The sequence below is a fragment of the Cervus canadensis genome, chromosome 25 (genome assembly GCF_019320065.1).
Source record: "Cervus canadensis isolate Bull #8, Minnesota chromosome 25, ASM1932006v1, whole genome shotgun sequence".
Lineage (NCBI taxonomy): Eukaryota > Metazoa > Chordata > Mammalia > Artiodactyla > Cervidae > Cervus > Cervus canadensis.
The window spans coordinates 29,681,995-29,701,645 of NC_057410.1; the positions used below are offsets into that span (position 1 = coordinate 29,681,995).

At 52.9% G+C, this 19,651-nt stretch overlaps 1 protein-coding gene and 1 long non-coding RNA gene across 3 annotated transcripts; one reads left to right on the forward strand and one right to left on the reverse strand.

Annotated features, from left to right (window-relative positions):
* Window positions 1-4,285: 4,285 nt before the first annotated feature.
* On the reverse strand, window positions 4,286-9,503 carry LOC122427357. Its single transcript, XR_006265402.1, has 4 exons — window positions 9,398-9,503; window positions 8,097-8,540; window positions 7,541-7,644; window positions 4,286-6,279 (listed from the first exon to the last, which is right to left on the reverse strand). It is a non-coding gene; the product is annotated as an uncharacterized LOC122427357 (long non-coding RNA).
* Window positions 9,504-15,110: 5,607 nt separating this feature from the next.
* Window positions 15,111-18,454, forward strand: HOXC11 (homeobox C11). Of its 2 annotated transcripts, none has more exons than XM_043446772.1 (2): window positions 15,111-15,934; window positions 17,196-18,454. In XM_043446772.1, exons 1-2 carry the CDS (start codon window positions 15,253-15,255, stop codon window positions 17,426-17,428), a joined length of 915 nt encoding a protein of 304 aa, XP_043302707.1. In that variant the 5' UTR covers window positions 15,111-15,252; the 3' UTR covers window positions 17,429-18,454. The 2 variants fall into 2 exon arrangements, 1 of the variants encoding a protein (XP_043302707.1); XR_006265401.1 differs by lacking the exon at window positions 15,111-15,934 and adding an exon at window positions 16,609-16,823 and having other exon boundaries at window positions 17,196-17,300.
* The last annotated feature ends 1,197 nt before the right edge of the window (window positions 18,455-19,651 follow it).

The following is a 19,651-nucleotide window of genomic DNA, read 5'->3' on the forward strand; positions in this document are numbered from 1 at the left end:
GAGTGGCTTCACCCACCCAGAGCCTTTTATTCATAGCCCCCTTCTGCCACGGCCCCACCCCCATCTGGGTAGATGCCAGGCTGGCTTCGGAAAGAGAAGCAGTGAGGGAGCCGGCCTGCCTTCTTGCACTCATTTTTATTCCTCTTGGTGAGAGTCCCTCAACCTCCCATCTGCTGACCCAGCCTTGCCAGGAGGCAGAGAATGAGAAGCGGGGTTGGGTGGGGGGGAATGATGGGAGTTAAACCCAGCCTGGACGGTGTGAAACTGGCCTGCTTGCTTGGAGTTCTTCCCACCTGGGGAGAGTCTCTCCTTCCACATCCTGGAAAGGCAATCCACAGGGCCCCCCACTCTCCCACCAGCTTCAAGGCCCTGCACAAGATTATACAGAGGCATGGACAAACAGGCACAGTGGCCCAGTACACCATTGGGCCTACACCATTCTCCTGACTGTATTTGCAAGCAGGCAGACTCATAGCCCCAAATTCAGCCCTGCAGAGTAGCCTGTACAATCACATACCCCCACCCCCCACTGGGCACCTGACATACTTCCCCACCAACATTAACCTATGTACAAGTCTGCAGAAATCACTAGGCTTCCAGCTGTCTGCGCACTCCCCTGTGGGCTGGACCTGGGTGTGAGGCACTCCCCTCTTTGCCAGGTCACCCATCTATCCCTTCATTCAGCCCCTCCTGTGACCTCCTGGGCTCTGGGGTGCTGGGTTTGAGCTCCACCACTCCAGCCTGACTCTTACAGCTTAATAGAGAAGAGAGACCAGAACACTCCAGCAGGGGTGGGGGAACAAAGATATGCAATATTGTCTTCCTGTCGCTTTAAACTTGACTTCTGTGAGCGTCTCTGTTACTCTGTGTCCTGGTCTGTGTCTGTTGCTAGTAGAGTGACCCTTGTGGGTAGATGCCCTTTCTCCCTCCTTCCCCAGCTCTCTGTAGTGTGCCCGCCTATGCGGATGTCTGTCTCTAGCACGTTTTCCCTTTATATTGTCCTTGTACAGAGTTGCTTCATCATATTAATAATAATTAAAACATGATGGTATGATGATGTGATTTTTTGAGAGAAAAAAATTTAAACTGGCTCTCTACACGTGGTCTCCTCTGCCCAGAAAGAATGGGCTCCCCAACCTTCTAGCTGTTCACCCGCTTTATTTTCTCCAGCTCAGATGAATAATAAAAATAATAAACCTACAATAATAAAGGATGAGCGGTTGCATGGACAAGAATATATGAGTAACCAAGATCTGTTGATGAGCTGCCATCTCCAGTCCCAAGCAATTACTAGCAGAAAGAAAATTGAGGGATGGTAGATGAGTGGGGAGGAGAGGGATATCTGAGGATCACAGGGTTGTACAAATCATGTGGATAGCCTGGAGGAGTCTGACACTACCTGTGGGACCACAGAAACAAAGTCTGAGCTGCAGGAACTCCAAGAAGTGAAGCCAGGGTAGGAGATGGGATGGTGAGAGTGCCATGGGGTATAGGGCAGGGGCTGGTGGGTCCACACTTGAGCTGTATGGTTCTAGCTCCGTGGATTCACTGTGAGAGCACATCTGGTGCACTGTCAGATGACTGGACAGGGTACTAAAGACAGCTTGAAGCTGGTGATAGAGGCTCCATCTCTGTCAGCTGCAGTCCCCTCCAGGTCATGCTAGAGAGGGGCTCCAGTCTGGGCCAGAGTCTAGTCCCAACTGGGCCCGTGAGTCCTCGGCACCTCTGCCTCACTCCTTCCTTATGGATGGGACACCCTCCCTCTGCCTCCACCACCCATGAGCCTCTGTTCCCCGAGTTTCCCTTTCTCACAGCCAGGCTCCAATCATGAGTCTTCTCCATACTCCTCCTCCACCCTCCTGGGCCTGCTCCAGAATGGCAGGAGCCCCCCCAGAGCTCAGCCTCCTGAGCCAGGCCTCCTGCCCTGAAATCTTTCTTTCTCTTTCTCTCCTCCTTTTCTTATTCCTGCAACTAGAAAAAGTATCAGATTGAGACCAAATCCTATCCTCCCTCACCCCAACCCCCTGCTGAGTGTGCATCTGAGGGGTTCAGGCAGGAAGGAGATCCCAAACTTTAGGGGTACTCATATAAAGGGCCCACAGAGTTCAGGGGAGGCTGGGGGCTGGGTAGCTTCTGGAAGCCTTGAGCTGGGTGGGGGGAGGGACTGGACTGCTGCCCTTAGGTCTAAATAAAGGTAAGGGGAGAGGGTCCTAAATCCCTTCTTCTTAAGCCACATCTATACAGGAAGTTAACAGAGAAAGCATTTCTGGCTAAATAGGAAAGAAGGAAGGTCAGGAATAACTGATCTTCAAATTATTCCCTTGATTTATTCCCAGAGACAGTGAAGATCTGAGAGAAAAGTTTCCTTGTTGGGTGTTGTCTATGCAGGCCCTGAGACTCAATAACTGGGGAGGCTGTCAGGGAAGGAAAAAACACTATAACCTCTTCCCAATGGCTAAATAACAAGTCCTTGGCTCTCCTGGACAAACAGAAGGTCACTGTTGGAGCCTCAACCTAAATAACCCAGGGTGCAGTTGAGCTCTGTATCTGCGCAAAGACTGCATCTATTTTGCAATTGTTTGTCTGGTTTAAGCCCTCAAACTACAACTCACTCCACTGATTTAAGACAAAGCATCCTGTGTCTGTAATTGGGTCTTGAGGGACAAGAAAAGGGGAGAGTTATCTGGATAATTCAGGTAAAAAATAATTTCACTGTTGTGTATGTGTAAGCTTATACCATTCAAATGAGTTGTGTATTTGACCCTGATTATCACCCAGTTCTACCCCACTCTGCGCTGCGTAGACGCAGGTAGGGTATTTTAAGCCACTATCGAACTGACGGGAGATGAGCCCCGGCAGCCCGGGTTCTGCGGATGCTGATACAGCCGGAAAGCCGGCGCGATCGATGGCTCAGACCCAGAGCCAAGCAGGGACCGCCGGCCCCATCTGAACAAAGCAAACCCCAGGGACTTAGGGTTCCGGACCTGCCAGAGCTTCCGCCCATCCTCCCCGCCATCACCCGGAAAGTAGGAGAGGATTGTAGGCCCCCGACCCGTGTGGGAAACGCATACCGGAGCCCCCAACCCTCTCTGAGCGGCGGGGACATGGAGGCGCCGAAGGTTCCAGCGTAATTAAGCGCGAGGTGGGCTGCGGCCAAGGACCCCAACGCCGCGTATAAGCCGAGTGTTTGGCCCCACCGGCCGCCCTAAGGTGTCTGCCTCCGTCGAGAAGGAGCTGCCGATTTTCCGCAGGGAAGCGTGCGTCCCCGGCCCGCCGCCACCGAACGCCCCGCACCACGGCAGCCCGGCGCCGAGCTAGCGATCGCCGCTGCAGGCTCCAAGACAAAGACCCGCCTGCCGCTGGTCCGACACGGGCGCCTGACCGCTCGCTCCCCGCCCCGCATCCAGAGCGCTCCGTGCCCCGGCCCGGCGGACAGGGCTCTGGAACCTCGGTCCAGTTCCCCGAGCGCTTGACCCGACCTCGGATCCGGGGCGCCCGGGATCCCAAGGAGAGGAAACCCGGCCCGCCTCCCAGTCCCGGCCCCGCCGCCCCACGTAGCTGCCAGCCCAACCAACAGCGCCAGTCGCCGCCCGAGGGCCGCCGGCCCCCGCGAATGACGGGATGACCCCTGCTGGCCGGAGCCGCGGAGACCGCCAAGACCCGGACCCGCCCAGCTGATCAGCCCCGAGCCCCAGCCCGGGGAGACGCTCCGTGGGTTTGTGGGTGACTTCAAAGAGCAGCCTGAGTCCCAGACTTTGCCAGGCTGCGGGAACCAGGCCTTTCTCCCAAATGGCCTCCCTCTGCTGGGCACGCTGCGTCCGCACAGTGGCGGCCGGCCCTCCCGCCGGGCTCCTCACCGCCGGCGGCTCTGCCTCAGGCTCCTAAATAAAGCCTGTGCCGCCCGCAGGAGCCTGGCACCGGAGGCTTAGAAGAGATCGAAACGCAGAGAACCTTTAGCCAGTGCGACCCAGCCTGTTGCCTGGGGGTGACTTCTCCTCTCTGAGTGTGAGTCGCTTTGTGACAAGCCTTTGGTTTGTCAATTTTCATGATCTGGAGTGGAGAACTTCAAGGACCGGTCCGTGCGGATGGAACTCACTGGTAGTTCTTGCTACAAAAGCTCCCTGTGAAAGATAGTCCACATTCGGAGCAGGGAAAAGATGTTCCACAAAATGTACGTCTGGACATACTGCCCACATAACCGACATATTGAGACAGTCTAAGATGCACAGAGATCTATATTACATGTACATTCTGGGAATGGAAAATATATTTCTCTAGAAAATATACAAACATAGGTACACACCTATTGTATGGGAAAGCACCCTCCTGAAAAAAAGATTACATATAGCATGTATATCCATCATATATAAAAATTCATTTACATGTATAAACAGTACACTTGCACAGGGACAGTACAGTCCTGCACCTATTTAAATACATGGGTATATACACTCTAAAAGTCATATAAAATCAGCACATGGACAATGCATCCAGATAATAATAATTATATTAGATATTAATAGTATTATCTTATTATTAATATATCCACATTTTAAAACTTCATGGAAAATATATCTTGTTATTATATATACACAAAGTGCATACCAACTCAGTACATGAAAAATATATTCTGTGAATTACGTTTCCATATATGGTGTATGTGTACCAAATACATTGAAGTACATACTTTGGGTTCACATAGTATTGTATATTTATAGTACACATTTCTCTGTCAATCTTAAAAACAGTATCAGGAGAAAGCCCAAGCATTAGCAATAACATTCTCCATCAGCAGAAGCTCTTTTCTATCCTTCCGTACTTTCTATTATTTCTGTCTTTTCAAAACACCCTCTATATCTACATGGATTATTTGTATCACTGGTCTCCTGTCTCTGTTTAACTGTTGCCTCTCTTGTCTGAGGTCAGGGTCTATATTTTGAGCCCTAACTCCTGTTTGCAGCAGTGTCTAACTGCACATATCACACCTGCATGGAATTAGCATTTTCTAATTACTTTACCCTTTCTATCTTAGGATTTGTTCTTCTGGACCTACTATAAATATCCAGTTACTCTGGGTTGCCAGTTAGGGCAGTGCTGTAGCCAAGAAAGGCGTGTAACAGGCAGGTTCTGAGTGTGTGCTGGGCATACAAGGGCTCCTTGAAGAGTGAGGATTGTTTAAATTTTTAAAAATTTACTTTCAAAATTCAAGCCTAGGAAGCAGTATGAAGTAAAGACTGGACCTTGTCTTCTATGCTCCTCTCTAATTCCATAGCACAGCCCCATTCTGCCCGGCCAACCAGGAAGAAGACTCTGGCCTGCCCAGCTCCTGGACTCATTTCCAACCTCAATCTCAAGCAACTGGGAAAATTTATCCCATAAGTCAAGTTTTTCTCAACAAAACCCATTCCCAATGCTTTTCCAGAGGCAGTAATAACTTAAAGCATTTTGGGGGGCTGAGCAAACTCTGATTTGGCCCCCTAAAAATTAGGTCCACTTGGGTCCTTCTTTAGTAGCTAAAAATCTGGGACTATCTGACACATGCCTATGGAAAAATTCTTTGAAAGACAATACACTCACACCCGACAGAGATATTGTTTATGAGTCGATGGGTTCTGTGTAGATGCGGCCGTATTTTACTGTCCAAAGGAATCAATTAATTAGTGCCTCACCAGTCCCCACACCCGCCGCTGCTTGGTTGAGCGTGAGCTGCGGAGATAGATGTAGGCGGCCAGCTCGCTGGTCTTGTTAACAAGCCTCAGTCATAAAGATGGAGCTGATAAGAAGAGCAAGGAAGCCCGGGTGGCCGTGGGGGGGGGGGTACTTCGAGGGCCCAGCCCAAGGGTCTGTGGGGCAGCGGCAGGTCGGAGCCAGAGCAATGTAGGAGCCAGAGCGATGTAGGACCAAGGATCGAAGAGGTGATCCAAAACCGAGGATCACCGAGGATCTGGTGTATCCAGTGTTTTTCCCTTCTAGGGTTGATATGCTGTGACTCGAATAACTCCCTCTCCCCTCCCCCCTTCTTGAGTTTTCCCTTTTTAAAATCAAGACTCAAATTTTAAAAAATTAAAAAAAAATAAAGATACATAAACCTCTGTCCATGAGTGCCTGTCTTGCCTTCCACCATGTTTGTTCAGGAATCTGCCGCTTTCTCCTTTCCCCGCATTTCTCTGCGTGGTCCTTTTTCATCTCCGTCTGGCACTTTCTTCCCTCCTTTGGCTTGCTTTCTGGCTTCAAGCTTGCTTTTTCTACCAAGTTGATACTGGCTCAGGCCCCAGTGAGCTTGTAAAAATAATAATACAGATACCCCTACTTATCTCTCAGTAGAGTAAACACCCCTAAATAAGCCCAAAGGAAAACAAAAAACAAACAAAAACAACAATAAAACATTCCCCTCCCCCCAAAAAACCCCTTGGATATAATCGCTGGTTTGGGTTGCAGCACTTAATTCTGTTTATTCTCACCAGTGTGGATACTGAACAGAGAGATATTGATACTAGAAGGGAGGGGAGAATTAATTTTACTTTTACAGTCACCTATCAAGAGCAGAGTGGTCTGAATCTCCTTTAAAGGGACCAAAAGGCGGGGGGGGGGGGGGTTGTGGAGAGAGAGAGAGGGAGAAAGGGAGGGGGAAGGGAGAAATATGACTGAAGGCAAACAAAGATCTTTGCCTGAAGAAACAATGTAACACTAGACAGAACTATAAAGTCTAGGAATGTAAGAAAGCAGGCTCTCTCAGCTTCCCCCATTTGGAATCCCTTCCCAAGCACTTCCTGCTGAAATCTCAACCTGACTATCCAGCAGTATTCAAGGAAGGAGTCATGCAATTATCCGGATAATTGTAGGGGGAGAGGGAAAGCATTTCCTTTTGATGGTCTGATCCTCTCTGGTGTCTGTGCAGAGGGGAGGAGAGGGGGGTGTAAGGGGAAAAAGAGGTGGTAGGGTCTCCCAATATAACCCATCCCCTACAAGATGGCTACTAAACCTCTAAGGTCCTTGGCAGGCTTACAGATTCTGAAACATACTCAAGAATGGACAGAGTCTCACTTTCATTTTTCAGCATATTTCCTTGGCTTTACTTTGTCTGCATAGATCTGCCTCATCCAGTATTGTAATTATCACAAGTAAGCGAATAATAGATAATTATAGGGGTGTCCATAATATCATTTATTTTATAGCCACACAAGATGTGATTAGAGTTAATGTTGGAAGCTTTGTTGGAGCTTGGGAGGCAACAAGAGGCAAAGCAGAGAGGCCTGAATAATCTCTTTTCTATTTTCATGTGTGTGGGAATATCCAAATCCCTATTTCTCTAAATTCCCTCCCCAAATGCCTAAAGTGAAATAGCTAGGATTTTACAGGCTGAAAACTCAGAGAAAGGCAAACAGCAATTTACTCCTTAAACCTTCCCTTAAGTCTCAAGAGCAGTGGTCTCTGCTCTCCCCATACCCCCCCCCCAACAAGAGCTTCATCCTCAGTTCAAGACCCTTGGGGTCACAGAGACCTGGCAGGTGAGGCCAGCAAAAGGAAGACAGAGTCTTACCAAAACCAAGTTCATTGCCATCCTCAAATGGGCACTGGGCCCAGAATGAAGCCCCTGTGATCCCAAAGTTGCCTTCTTTCCTGGACCCTCTTCCTCAGGGATACCTGGATGGGGGCAGAAGCCAGGCGAGGACCATGGAGGTCAGTTGGGGTGGGGATGGGAGAGTATTGAAAATATTATTTACTGTTCCTGAGATTCAAAAGATCAAGAAAGAAGCGAGAAAGAAACTGCATCAGAGAGGCCAGGAAAGAGAATCAAGGGAAGCCATGAAACCAGAAGGCAAGAATCAAAAGAACGAGTGAAAGGAAAAGAGGAGGAAGAAGAACAGCAGGGGGAAAAAAAGGAAGAAAGTAAAAAAGAAAGGGTAGGAAAAGGGGAAGAAAGGGAGAGAAGGGGGAAGGAGGAAGTGAGGGGGAAAAGAAAAGAAGAGACATTTGACAGAGAAAGAAAGCAGGAAGGCAGAGGCTAGGGTCGCCTGGGCTCTGCCTGGCTGCCTGCAGCGGTCTGGGTGGGCGGGGGGCGCCATGACAAAGTGAAGGTCAAGTTAGCATCGTACCTTATAAGGAAGGCGTCGGTCCTCCATTTCAGCCTTTCTTTCTGCCAGGACGTGGCCGTGGCATTTCTGGTCTTGTAAACACTGGAGTCTTAGGGGCCTTAAAAAAAAAAATAAAGACCCCCCTCCTTCCTTTATTGGGGGTGAGCTCGGCCGGCTGGGGGAAGCAGTGGACACAGAAGTCAACTAATGAAGACTCCGGGAAACTTTTCTCTCCTTTTCTCTCTGGCTCCGCTCCCGCCAGCTGGGGCCCCCTCCCCCTCCCTCCGTCCCTCCCTCCCTCCCTCTCCCCACCCCAGTGCCTCTTTTTCTCTCGGTATCTCTCCTTCTTCCGTATCTCTCACCACCGTCTGTAACTCTGGGCTCCGTCTCTCCACTCCCTCTTCCCAATACTGCAGACTTCTAAATCCCTTTCATTCTGCCGCGAAGCGGAATGGGACCTAAGAACTGGAGAGAAAATTAGCCGTCACAAAGAAAAAAAGTTCATTTACAGCTTAGATGTCTGACTGTTCAGATTTCCGTCCAAAACAAGGCGGTACACTCGGTAAGGAGGAGGGGAATGAGGCAGCAAGAATGGGGAGGGCTGATGAAGCAGAGGACTTGGATTTATTTATTTCTCACATCGAGAGGCTGAAAGGGGTGGGGGAGAAACGGGAAAGGGAGAGAGAGAAGCGGTTGAACCCAGCAACTAGCAAAGAAGGAGGCTGAAGCGGGGGACGGGGAGCGAAGCGCAAGGACCCGGTGGCGCGGCGGCGATCCGCGAGCGCTGAGCCGGCTGAGCCTAGGCCTTGGGTACGGAGAGACAAGGGCATTAGATGTCTGTTGGTCTGAGAGGTGGGGGCGGCGGGGTGTGAAGGCAGGGATGGAAGGAGTCAGGGAGAGACCGGCGGAGTGAGGCGGCGCCGCAGCCGGCGGGCCGGAGGGGAAGCGAGTTCCCGAGCCGCCGCGGCGGCCCAGGCAGCGGGCAGCGGGCGGGCTGAGGGGAGAAAGGCGGCCAGAGAGAAGAGCCTGAAGTGGAATCCTTGGCCGGGTCCCTCCAGGGTACAGCACTAGGGCCGGGGGGAGAGAGAATATGGCGTGGAGGTGTCCGTGAAGGACTCACCTCTCTCTAGGACTTCTCCTGTTTTCTCCTGCTCTGCGCCCACCTTGCCCTTTTTAGGCCTAATCATTGCTTATTACGTGGGAATTCTCATAGCAAGCCCTGGTGGCGGGCTTCTGGTTAAACCTGATGCCCCACAAACCCCTTCTGGTTGTCACCTACACCCTTCTTAACTGAAAAATCAGCCCCCTCCCTCTTGACCTACCTGGTTGAGGGCACCCAAGGGTTCTCGGGAACCTGAAGTGGGGCCTGGGGCCCAGGTGGGAGCAGCCAGGAGCAGTGAGGGTGGTCAGGGAGCTCTCAGGCCTGTGCGCGGGCAGCCCTCCCACCCTGTGTTCTGATAATGAAAAACAAAGGGGGAGGATTTGATGATTTCTGCTGGTGTTAAAGGAGCCTGGCTTTCAAAAACAGCCTCTGACCCTGAGCTCTAAGGTGATAAGTGTCTCTCCTACAGACATTTAATCTGGGCAGACCTCCTACTGCCTGGGCTCTGGGGGCCGAGGGGGTGGCCAGGGTAAGGACATTCGAAGCCAGGAAGCCCCAGGGAGGGAGCAGCAGGCCCTCTCTGGCACTCTCTAGAATTCTGTGGAGAGTACTTTTAAAGGTCAGAATGGACTGGGGAAGCCCTTCCTGAGGTTTCCCTCAGCCCTGGGAAAGGGAGTCCTAAGAAGGGAGGGAGTTTATTAAGAGCTGGGACTTTTCCCTAATGTGGGAAAGACAGAGATAGCCAGACCTTATCCTGCAAAAATGTATTTTGTGCCTGGAACAGAAAATTGGTAGCTACTGGGGAGACTAGGGACTGGCAGTGAGTGGACCAGGGCCAGATGCTGTGGAGAGAAGGCAGAGATTGAGATGTGATTTAGGGTGGGTGCAGGAATCTGAGAGAAAGGGACTGGAAAGGTATCACCCAAACCCTTTTTCTCAGAGAAGCTAAACACACACACACACACACACACACACACACACACAATGGGCCCAAAATTGAAAAACACCAGATGATCTGCTTTGAAGAGACATAAACAGGCCAAGCGGATGCAGGTTAATAAAACCTGCAAAATCCCAGACAGGAACACTTAAAATGCCCCAGAAACAAAGCATACCGTGACAAATTCTCACCCAACACACAAGTACATGTACCAGAATGTTCCCAGGCACAGGCAGTCCTTCCATATTTCCAGCTCCCACCCTGGGACACTCAGGTGAACCTGCCCAGCTCCCAAAGCACATGCACATTTGCATCCCCTGCTAAACCTACCCACCAGGAGCCCCTATTGGGCAGGGGGGCTGCACAGACACCCAACATAGTCAGGCCGGAGTCTCCTGAGCCTCAATAATGCATGATCCATACCCGGAGATAAAAGTCTAGACAATAGATGGCTGTTTATGACAACAAGGCTTTCCAAGTTTGGGGCCAGGCGATAAATCTCTGGCGAATCTTCCTGTAACTCAATTCTGGCTGTAGTGACCGGAGAACCACGGAGACCGGAGACTGCTGAAAGGGGAGCAGCAAAATGGAAGATACGTTGAATCTGGAGCAGAAGGCGACTTCCCCGCTCGGTCAAGGGAATGCAAGCAGCCACACATGGCAGGTCCACAGTGTGGATGCTTTTGGATCAGGCTTCAGAACACAGATGAGTCAGGCTTCCTGGCTCCTGAAATCAGGGAGAAATAGCAAGGCCTGGAGGCTGGGACAGACCCTCAAACCATTCTTGCTGCGGGCAAAGGGTCTATTTTGTGGGTGACCCAAATCTTCTTGCTATGTGTCACCTGAATTTTTTCACCCGACGCCTTCTCTCTCTCTCTCCCTTTCCTTTTTGGATTGATGGGCTGTACCCTTTTGCATTTTCGACCCAGGCGTCTGATTACAAGTAAAGAGCCACTGAAGTTGATCTCATAAAAATGCCGCGAGCTCACTTTGATCTGCGCGGACTGGGTCCTAGCCTAAGTAGGCGCTAAAACCGGGGAATGGCGGCTCCGGCCAACCCGGCCTCCGCTCCGCCGCGAGGTCGGAGATCCTGGTGGCGGGGTGGCCGGGCAGGGCAATCCTGCTCAGAAAAGGCATTTTGTGTGTGTGTGCTGCTGCAGCTGAATTTGGAGACCAAGGTCCAGTGGTTGTGACTCCGTTTCCAGACTGTTTTTAAGACATTTCCTTCATTTTAGAGCATTTGGTGAAGGGGCCAGTGAAACTGGCTCGTAAAATGGGAATTTTATGGGGAGAAATGGGGTCGCGTTGCTAGCCTCCCAGGACAATCCCTCCGCGGAGGAAAGAGGGTGGGGCTGCGGGGGCTGAGGGGCTGCCCTTTTCCCTCCCCTCATCCTCTCCAGAGGCCAGAGGACCCTCGGAGCAGCCCGTCCTCTTAGGTGACCTGCGTTAGGACCTTGGGCTTGGGCTGAGGAGAGATGAGGATTGGGAACTAGAAGTCCCTTTCCTTTCTAGTTCCCCGGCTGGAGGTGTAAGGTGTCCCGGGGTGCAGGATAAACCGCTGGTCTGAAAATCCACAATCACACTAAAAGGATTATTAAAATCAGTGGCTTTGCTCTAATGGAGAGAGATGTGCCCAAAAGGATGCAACCGTTGCCCGGCAGCCTCAGACCCGCGGAGGGAGTCCATGCGCTGATTGCTTATCTTTTTATTGACTCCACAGAGACTGATCTTACAGACTTGAGAGCCCTAAGGGCCCCCTTGCTCTAACCTGAGGTTTCCTCCCAGTTCTTGATCTGTGGGGGTGGGCCCCTTCCCCCCACCACAATCCACTCTCTCCTGAGCCTCAGCAGGAGGTGGACAAGCTGCAAGGGGGGGTCCAGTACTGGGTGGGGGGGGGGGTTGCTGCGCTGGGATCCGAAGATACTGCCCCCTTCTGAAGCCGCTTCTGGTGTCTGCGTGTGGAAGGGAAGGGTGCTAGTATCTGTTGCAGCCCTGGCCAGAGTACCGAGGCAGCTACCCAGACCGCAGCTGCCCGCTAGCCGCCATGCAGGCAGACAGTGCTGACTGAGGCCACCCAGAGCCTCAGTGGGGCTGGCAGGATCGCCCGCTGAGGAGGATTTCAGGTGAAATCTGGGTCTCCAGTAGGAGAGGCTACAGGCACCTATGAGATGAGGGGAAAGCCAGCCACCTCCACTCTGAGGAGTGGGGCTGCCCAGGGCTCTTGGGAAGTGATCTGGGGTCTCACTTCAGGGAAAGCACTGATGCCCAGGGATGCAGGCCGGGGCAGGTGGCTAAGCCTATGCTTCAGGGTGGCCTGGACTTAGGACTGAGCAGGGAGGCCACTCGCCCATGCCTTGGGCACTTTTGCTCACCAATATCTTCCTGACTTCAGCCACCAGGGCCTTCTCTTCTTGACCCGCGTAGCAACCTCCTGTTGGAACTTTTTCTAAGCTGTTGAAAAATTAAAAGTCAGACGAAAACTAGAAAAAACATTTTTTGGAATTTTGTGCCTTACTTTTAGGGAGACGAATATTAATGTTCAGAAGCCTCTGTTGGGAGACCTTACAGTTTCCTGAACATCTACTCCTTTGACATTCTTTCTTGCCTTTCTTTTTGTTTCAAGGAAATCGAGCCGCCAGCAGCTCCTTGCAGCCGCCTGGCTCACTTTTATGGTGGCCCTGGAATAAACTTTGGTGGTCAAATTCAAGTGCTCAGGCCCACAGCTGTCTCCTCACAGGAAGTGCACCCCCTCCCCACTGTCGGCCCTGGCGGTGCCTTGGGGGCTTGGGCCCCACAGTGCCCTGGAGGCCAGGATGGGGGAGGAAGCATGGCCCTGGGGGGAAGTGGGGAAAGCCCGGGCTGAGACTCTGAGCCGTCATCCACACCTCTGCAAGGGATAGGGGTACCTCTCACCTCCTTCTTGCCAGTTCCTATCACTGTTTGGGGAGCATTTTGCCTCCAATAAATTCGAGTTTAATGAGGAGAGCACGAACCCCATAAAAGCCATAGCCCATAGTTCCCCATCATTATAATTAAAAACGCAGGCCCCAGTTCACCCTATAAAAAGGGGTAGAGGAAAGAGGAAAAGCAACAGATTTTTTTTTTCTTGCAGCTTAGTCTTTAGCAAAACTCCAGTCTAGCTCCTCTTTGCCCTTAGTTAAGATCCGGCCAGAACTAAAGGAGGGCTTGGGAAGCAGTGCCCAGCCAAGAATGGGTAAAGGGAAGCCAGAGGCCTACCCTTGGGTATGCCAGAGCCACCCCAAGAACGGGACCCATGGTCAAGGCTGTCCCAACCCAGGTGTTGCACTAAAGTAGATTTGAGGGGGCAGGAGGGTTGGGAAAGAATGACTTTGGGGGGGGTTGTATTTGGAGTCAGGATATCTTTTTTTTTTTTTGTATCTTCCTAGTCTGGCATTGGGGCCTCTGTACCTCGTCAAGTTCATCAAGAAAAATCAAATACAAATACTATTTTTTAAGTGGAGACCAAGTTTAACCATGAGTTAGGGGTTAAAAGAGGGTTTGGGCCATTTCTGACTTTTCCTAAGAGTGCATGGACTAAGTCCTTGGGGGCTTCAGTTCCTCCCTCCTCGGACCCTCGGACCTGAATGGAATAGATCATGCTTTGCTGGCTCCTCTTTAGATGCACGGTTGCTCTGGTACCCAGTCCAGAACCCATCAATAAACCGATTTCAACTACCCAGATGTGTCCCGTGGTGCCCAGAGGGAAGGGAGGCAGGCAAGGGAGGGCAGAACCACTGAGTCCACCCCTTGGGTCACAGCCATCTAGGAGGCTGGCAGATGTGGAGGAGGGCAGGGCAGGGCAGAGAAACAGGAAAGAGGCACCCAGCAAGGTCTGGCTGCAACCCCTGGGGAGGGGGGAGTGGGGCTGGGGGTTTTCACTAGGGAGTGGCCCCTGGCCCTGCGCAGCTGGCCAGGGTCCTCAGTTCCCGTCCACTGCCCTGCTGGTCTGTCCCAGAGGTCTATACTGTCCACCTGAATCATTCAAGGATATCACCCCCAAACCCAGACCCCCCATCATATCCTACCTAGACCCAACACTGGGCTTCTTTACTGCGCAGAAGCTGAGACTGAGCACCCAACCCAAAGGGACCCCAACAGAGAAGACGCAGGACTCTCATTGCAACCTTTTTCTTGGGGGTTGAAATTTAAAAAGCCACAGTGGATGCAGCTTTCTGCGCATTGATTGACAATAAAGGCAGGCATGAAATATTCACCCAGGGCCACTCTCTCATACTAAATATTTAACACAACATTAGAGAAGGTTTTTCCCAGACTTCGCCAGGCACCGGCTGGGCGGCTGGCTCACTGCTTAGCACTGTTTATGACTAATCTGAGTCCCTAGCCGCTGGCAGCACAGCAAGCCAGACAAAGTTGGGACTCTGGCTGGTTGCTGGGCCGCCTCACCTTTGGGAAACTTCAGATACTCTTCCAGGGAGTCCCTCCAAAAGGGAAAGCGAGTCTGGATACCCAGCCCTGGCTAGGAAAAGAATCGACTTCTTAAAACTCTTGTAAACAGGCATTGACTCTCTTCGGGTTGGTGGGGTAAGAGTCCCTGAGAGTTGGGGGGAAAGATTCATGTCTCTGGAGGGATCAGGCAGCGGAGAAAGAGGTCCTCATCCCCACCCCTGTGTTGGGCTGATCACAGGGAGAAGGCAAGACCCCCCCCATACACAAGAACCCTCCTCCTTCTCCCAATCCTGGGGAAAAAAAAAGAGCAGCAGCTAGAAAAAAATACAATTACCCCCTCCTAGCCACCGCCCCCGCCCATCCCACCGCCCACCCCACCCCAACCCTCTCTCTCTCCTCCTTTGCTCGCTGTGTGGAATGGAGAGGAGGGGAGTGTCAAGAGCAAAACGAATACAAATCTGCAATTGATTTTCATAATGTTTCTGCGGTGTTTGCAAACCAATCGCCTGAACGTCCCCATCTTACCTAAGAGAGAACCCCTCCTACGACTGCGAAGTGCTCCGAACTGATATATGACAATATCTACTTTGGATCACGTGCTCGGGGAGAGAGACTAAGACGGATAACGCGTCATCTCGCCTTCCCAAATTTTCCCCCCTCGCTAGACCTGGTCCAAAACCTCCATCTGGAGCCGGCAGAAGAGAACGATGTTTAACTCGGTCAACCTGGGCAACTTCTGCTCGCCGTCGCGCAAGGAGAGGGGCGCCGATTTCGGCGAGCGAGGGAGCTGCGCCTCCAACCTCTATCTGCCCAGTTGCACTTACTACGTGCCCGAGTTCTCCACGGTCTCCTCCTTCCTGCCCCAGGCCCCCTCTCGTCAGATTTCCTATCCCTACCCGGCCCAAGTGCCCCCGGTCCGAGAGGTCTCCTACGGCCTGGAGCCCTCCGGCAAGTGGCACCCCCGGAACAGCTACTCCTCCTGCTATGCGGCGGCCGACGAGCTCATGCACCGGGAGTGCCTGCCTCCTTCCACCGTCACAGAGATCCTCATGAAAAACGAAGGCTCCTACGGCGGCCACCACCACCCCAGCGCCCCGCACGCCGCCCCCGCCGGCTTCTACTCCTCAGTCAACAAGAACAGCGTCCTGCCCCAAGCCTTTGACCGCTTCTTCGACAACGCCTACTGCGGCGGCGGCGACCCGCCCGCCGAGCCCCCCTGCCCTGGCAAGGGTGAGGCCAAAGGGGAGCCTGAGGCGCCCCCGGCCTCGGGACTGGCGTCCCGGGCTGAGGCGGGGGCCGAGGCCGAGGCCGAGGAGGAGAACACGAATCCCAGCTCGTCCGGTTCAGCCCACTCGGCGGCCAAGGAGCCGGCCAAGGGAGCCGCCCCCAGTAGGTAGCAGCGGCCGGGAAACAGGCGGGCAGGAGGGAGGGAGCTAGGGAGGGCGGGCGAGCGAGGGTAGGGGGGAGGCGAGGGGAGCGGGGACGGCCTCGTGTTTTGGGTCAGTCCAATTTTATGTGGAGTTTTATAAGCATTCAAAGGATTTTATTATAACCTACAAAGCCCTCTCTCCCAACGACTCGACTTTTTACGATGGAGAAGGGGTGGGGAGGGAGGGAAAAGGGCTCTTTGGAAAAGCCGGGTGAACCCCCCTCTCCGTTATCTCCTTCGGTCTGTGAAATTTTTAAAAGCGCCACCATCGCGGGCAATATTAACTTTGATCGTGAACTTAGAGGAGCATTTAAGGAAGGATGGGGAGCCCGGAGGCCGGGGTTGGGGGTGGGAGGGAGGGGAGGGGTGGAGGGGGAGAAAGGGGAGGGCAGGGGAAAGACAGGGAGAAACTCCGAGAGGGGGAGTGGTGGAGGAGAGAGGCAATGGAGCAGAGCCGGAGCCCGGGGAGTCCCGCCAGGGCCGCTCTGCTTCTTTTAAAAAAACTATTTTTTGAAATGTTCAAACTCTGTGTTGGCGGGTCCCTGAGCAGGGCCCGGAGCGACCCGAGGGTCAGCGGCGACAGGGGGTGGGGGCGAGGCGGGCTCAGCGCTCCCCTCTGCTCCAGGCCTGGGGCTTGGCGTTTCCCTGCGACCCGCGGCCTCTACGCCGGCCCGGCCCGGCCGCGGGGAAGGCGTCCCGGGGCGCCAGGGCCCCCGGAAGCGGCTCTCCGGTGTCTCTGGTGCCTGCTCGCTTGCTTCCTCCCCGCCTCCCAGTGACTCTCGCCGGATCGCACTTCATTGCGCCAGTTCTCCGCGGTCCCCCCACATTTCTGGGGGTGGGGGCGTCGGGGTGGGTTTTCAAAGCCACCCGGAGGGCAGAGGAGCGCGGCTGAGCGGGCGGGGGGCCTTGGGGACGCACTTGGCCGCGGCTGGCGCGCATCTCCCGCAGACCCCGCCACAGCCAAGGCCCTCGCCGGAGGGGAGGGGGCACGGGCCCCCGCGGTGGCCCGGGACGGGGGACGCGCTTGCCGCTCGGGCAGGGGTCGCGGCTCGGCCCGGCGCCGCGCCCTCGGGAGGAGAGCCGGCCGGCCTGGCGGGAGGGCTGCCCGGCCGTGGGGCCGGCAGAGGGGCCCCGCCGAGCGCTCCGGGGGGCTGGGGTCGCCCGGGTCTCACGTGTCTCTCTCCCCCTCTCCTCGCACTTGCCCCCTCCCCTCCCCTCCAGACGCCCCCCGCACCCGCAAGAAGCGCTGCCCTTATTCGAAATTCCAGATCCGGGAACTGGAGCGAGAGTTTTTCTTCAACGTGTATATCAACAAAGAGAAGCGGCTGCAGCTGTCTCGGATGCTGAACCTGACGGACCGACAAGTGAAAATTTGGTTTCAGAACAGAAGGATGAAAGAAAAAAAACTAAGCAGAGACCGGCTGCAGTATTTCTCGGGAAATCCTCTGCTGTAACCGCAGACTGGGCCCTTTTGAGGGGAGGGGGGAAAGGGGGAAATTATTTTATTTTATTTTTATTTTTTATTTTCTAACTCGCCTACTTTCCGCGGGTGGAAAACTGGACTGTGGCCAGGGCTGGCCCCCACTGCCGTTTCCCGCACGTCTTTCTGGACAACCTCCTTAACCTTGGTCTGACTCCATGTGGGACAGGGACAGGGCCTGGAATGGGGGGTGAAGGAAAGTGTCTGACCCACGGCGAGTGGACACCGTTGGCGCCGAGGCCAAGACTCTTTATTTAAAAGAAAACACACCTCGCGACCGTGTCTTGCTGCTCGGATTGGGTGGGGGAGGGGCAAGAGTCGTGGGCGCCTGAACCGAACAATCCTTGAACTAAAAGCCTTCCCTTGCCCAAGTGACAAGGTCTGCTAGGACACCGGGCCTGCGAGGGGAGACTTCCCGGGCTCCCCTTCCCTACCCCACCTGGCTCCATTGGTAGGGGGCAGCTAAATGTGACCCCGCCTTGCTGTGAAATTTCTGTTCCTTTGACCCGGTGTTAGGTGTGCAAACTCGTGTCCTACCTCCGTCTACGCCCAGGCCCCGCCTAGTGTTCTCCCCTTGAAGGTGTAGAGCCCTCTTTCGAAATTCTTAACTGGTGCATTGAGGTTTCCTAACCTTTTTCCTAGCCGTGCCCCACTCCATGAATTTATAGCTATAGTCTATGCATTTGTTACCTCCTTTTTTTGTTGTTGTTAAGGAACAAATGAAAAAGATTAGGGTGGAAGAGGCACTAGGGAGATGGGATTGGGCGCCTCCCCTATGCTGGGGCCTGAATTTTTTGTAAATAAATTTCACAAGCATTTCTTTCTACCCTGAGAGAGTGTGGGGAGGACTGGCCTGGAATGAGATTGGAATCACCCATCTCCATGTGCGTGAGTGTGTGTATGTGTGCAATCCCCATCCAGCTCGCTCCCTGTCCCAGAGGGAATTGCTGTGACTTTTTTTTTTTTTTGGTGGCAAATAAAGATATTTCATTCTGCTCAATATTATGATTTTATTTGACCCTTTTATTAGCCCCTCTCCTCTTAAAACCCTCAATGCTCTCCAGGCAGAGGAGGAGGCAGGCGGGCAGAGCGTGTGAAGGTGAAGTAGGCCAGAGCTAGTGGGCCTGCACCCTCCTTTCCACGGGTAGGGGCAGGAATGTGCGGTAGCTTCCTCCAGTTCTCAGGCGGAGGACTTTCCACAGTGAGTCTCAAACCTATCCTTTCTCACGTGCTGCTCGAGCTTCGTCCAAATGCCCAGCAACGCTTTCCGTTTAAGCACACGTTTGTTGTGGAGTTAATTGTAACCATCATCGAATTTAAATTTATAGGAATTTTCTTGGCTCCACCGCCCTCCTGCCAGATGTCTCCGTCTGTCGCAGTTAAATGTGTAGGGTCGAGGGTAGGGTTTTCGGTTTTCCTTTTTTTCTCCCCACCCCCCACCATGAGAAGACTGTATTGGAATTTTTATATACAGTTTTGAGGGAGGGAGGGGAGAGGGGGGAAAACCAGCCCCCCCTTTCCTCCCTGCGCCGGTCTCTGAGGGTGGGAAGGTGGGGCTGGGCCCCTTCCCCTCAAGCACAAATGGCCAGTTCCTCCAGACACAACAAGACCCTAGGCTGGGGCTGGCCACCCTGATGTTTATACGTTGGTTTCCCAAAGTAGAAAGCCCCAGAGATTCGTTTTGTAAGGGGTTGGCTTGGGGTGGGGCTCTGGGGAAGGAGGTAACCTGTGAGACGGTCGCCACACCCATCTATATTTGCTGCATGTTTTTTCTGTATAAAGATAAGCCTAGTCCTTTCAGCGCGTTCAGTGACGGCACTCTGGTGGTCTCTGTTCCAAATTCGTTCTTTGGGGGCTAAGATTTGGAAGCAATTCTCTCATCTTTCCCTTCTCTTTGGAACTGTTCTGTAATTCAAAGAAAACGTTTTTTGTCAATAACAATTCTGTTGAATGAAAGAAAAAGCACCACGACTATGGACTGACTATTGCATCTAGGTTCTGTCATTTTTGATGACAGAGGTATCTGAATCTCTAATTTGTAAATGTAGGTCTTGAGATGAAATTGGCAAACTGCGGTTTATATGCAGCCCCACAATCCTTTCATGTGCTTGCACACAAATATTTAAGTTGGGATGCCTATGGGTGCACATGAAAAGGAATGTTATGTGTACGTTTTTGCCTGTAGTGTGGAGTAAAA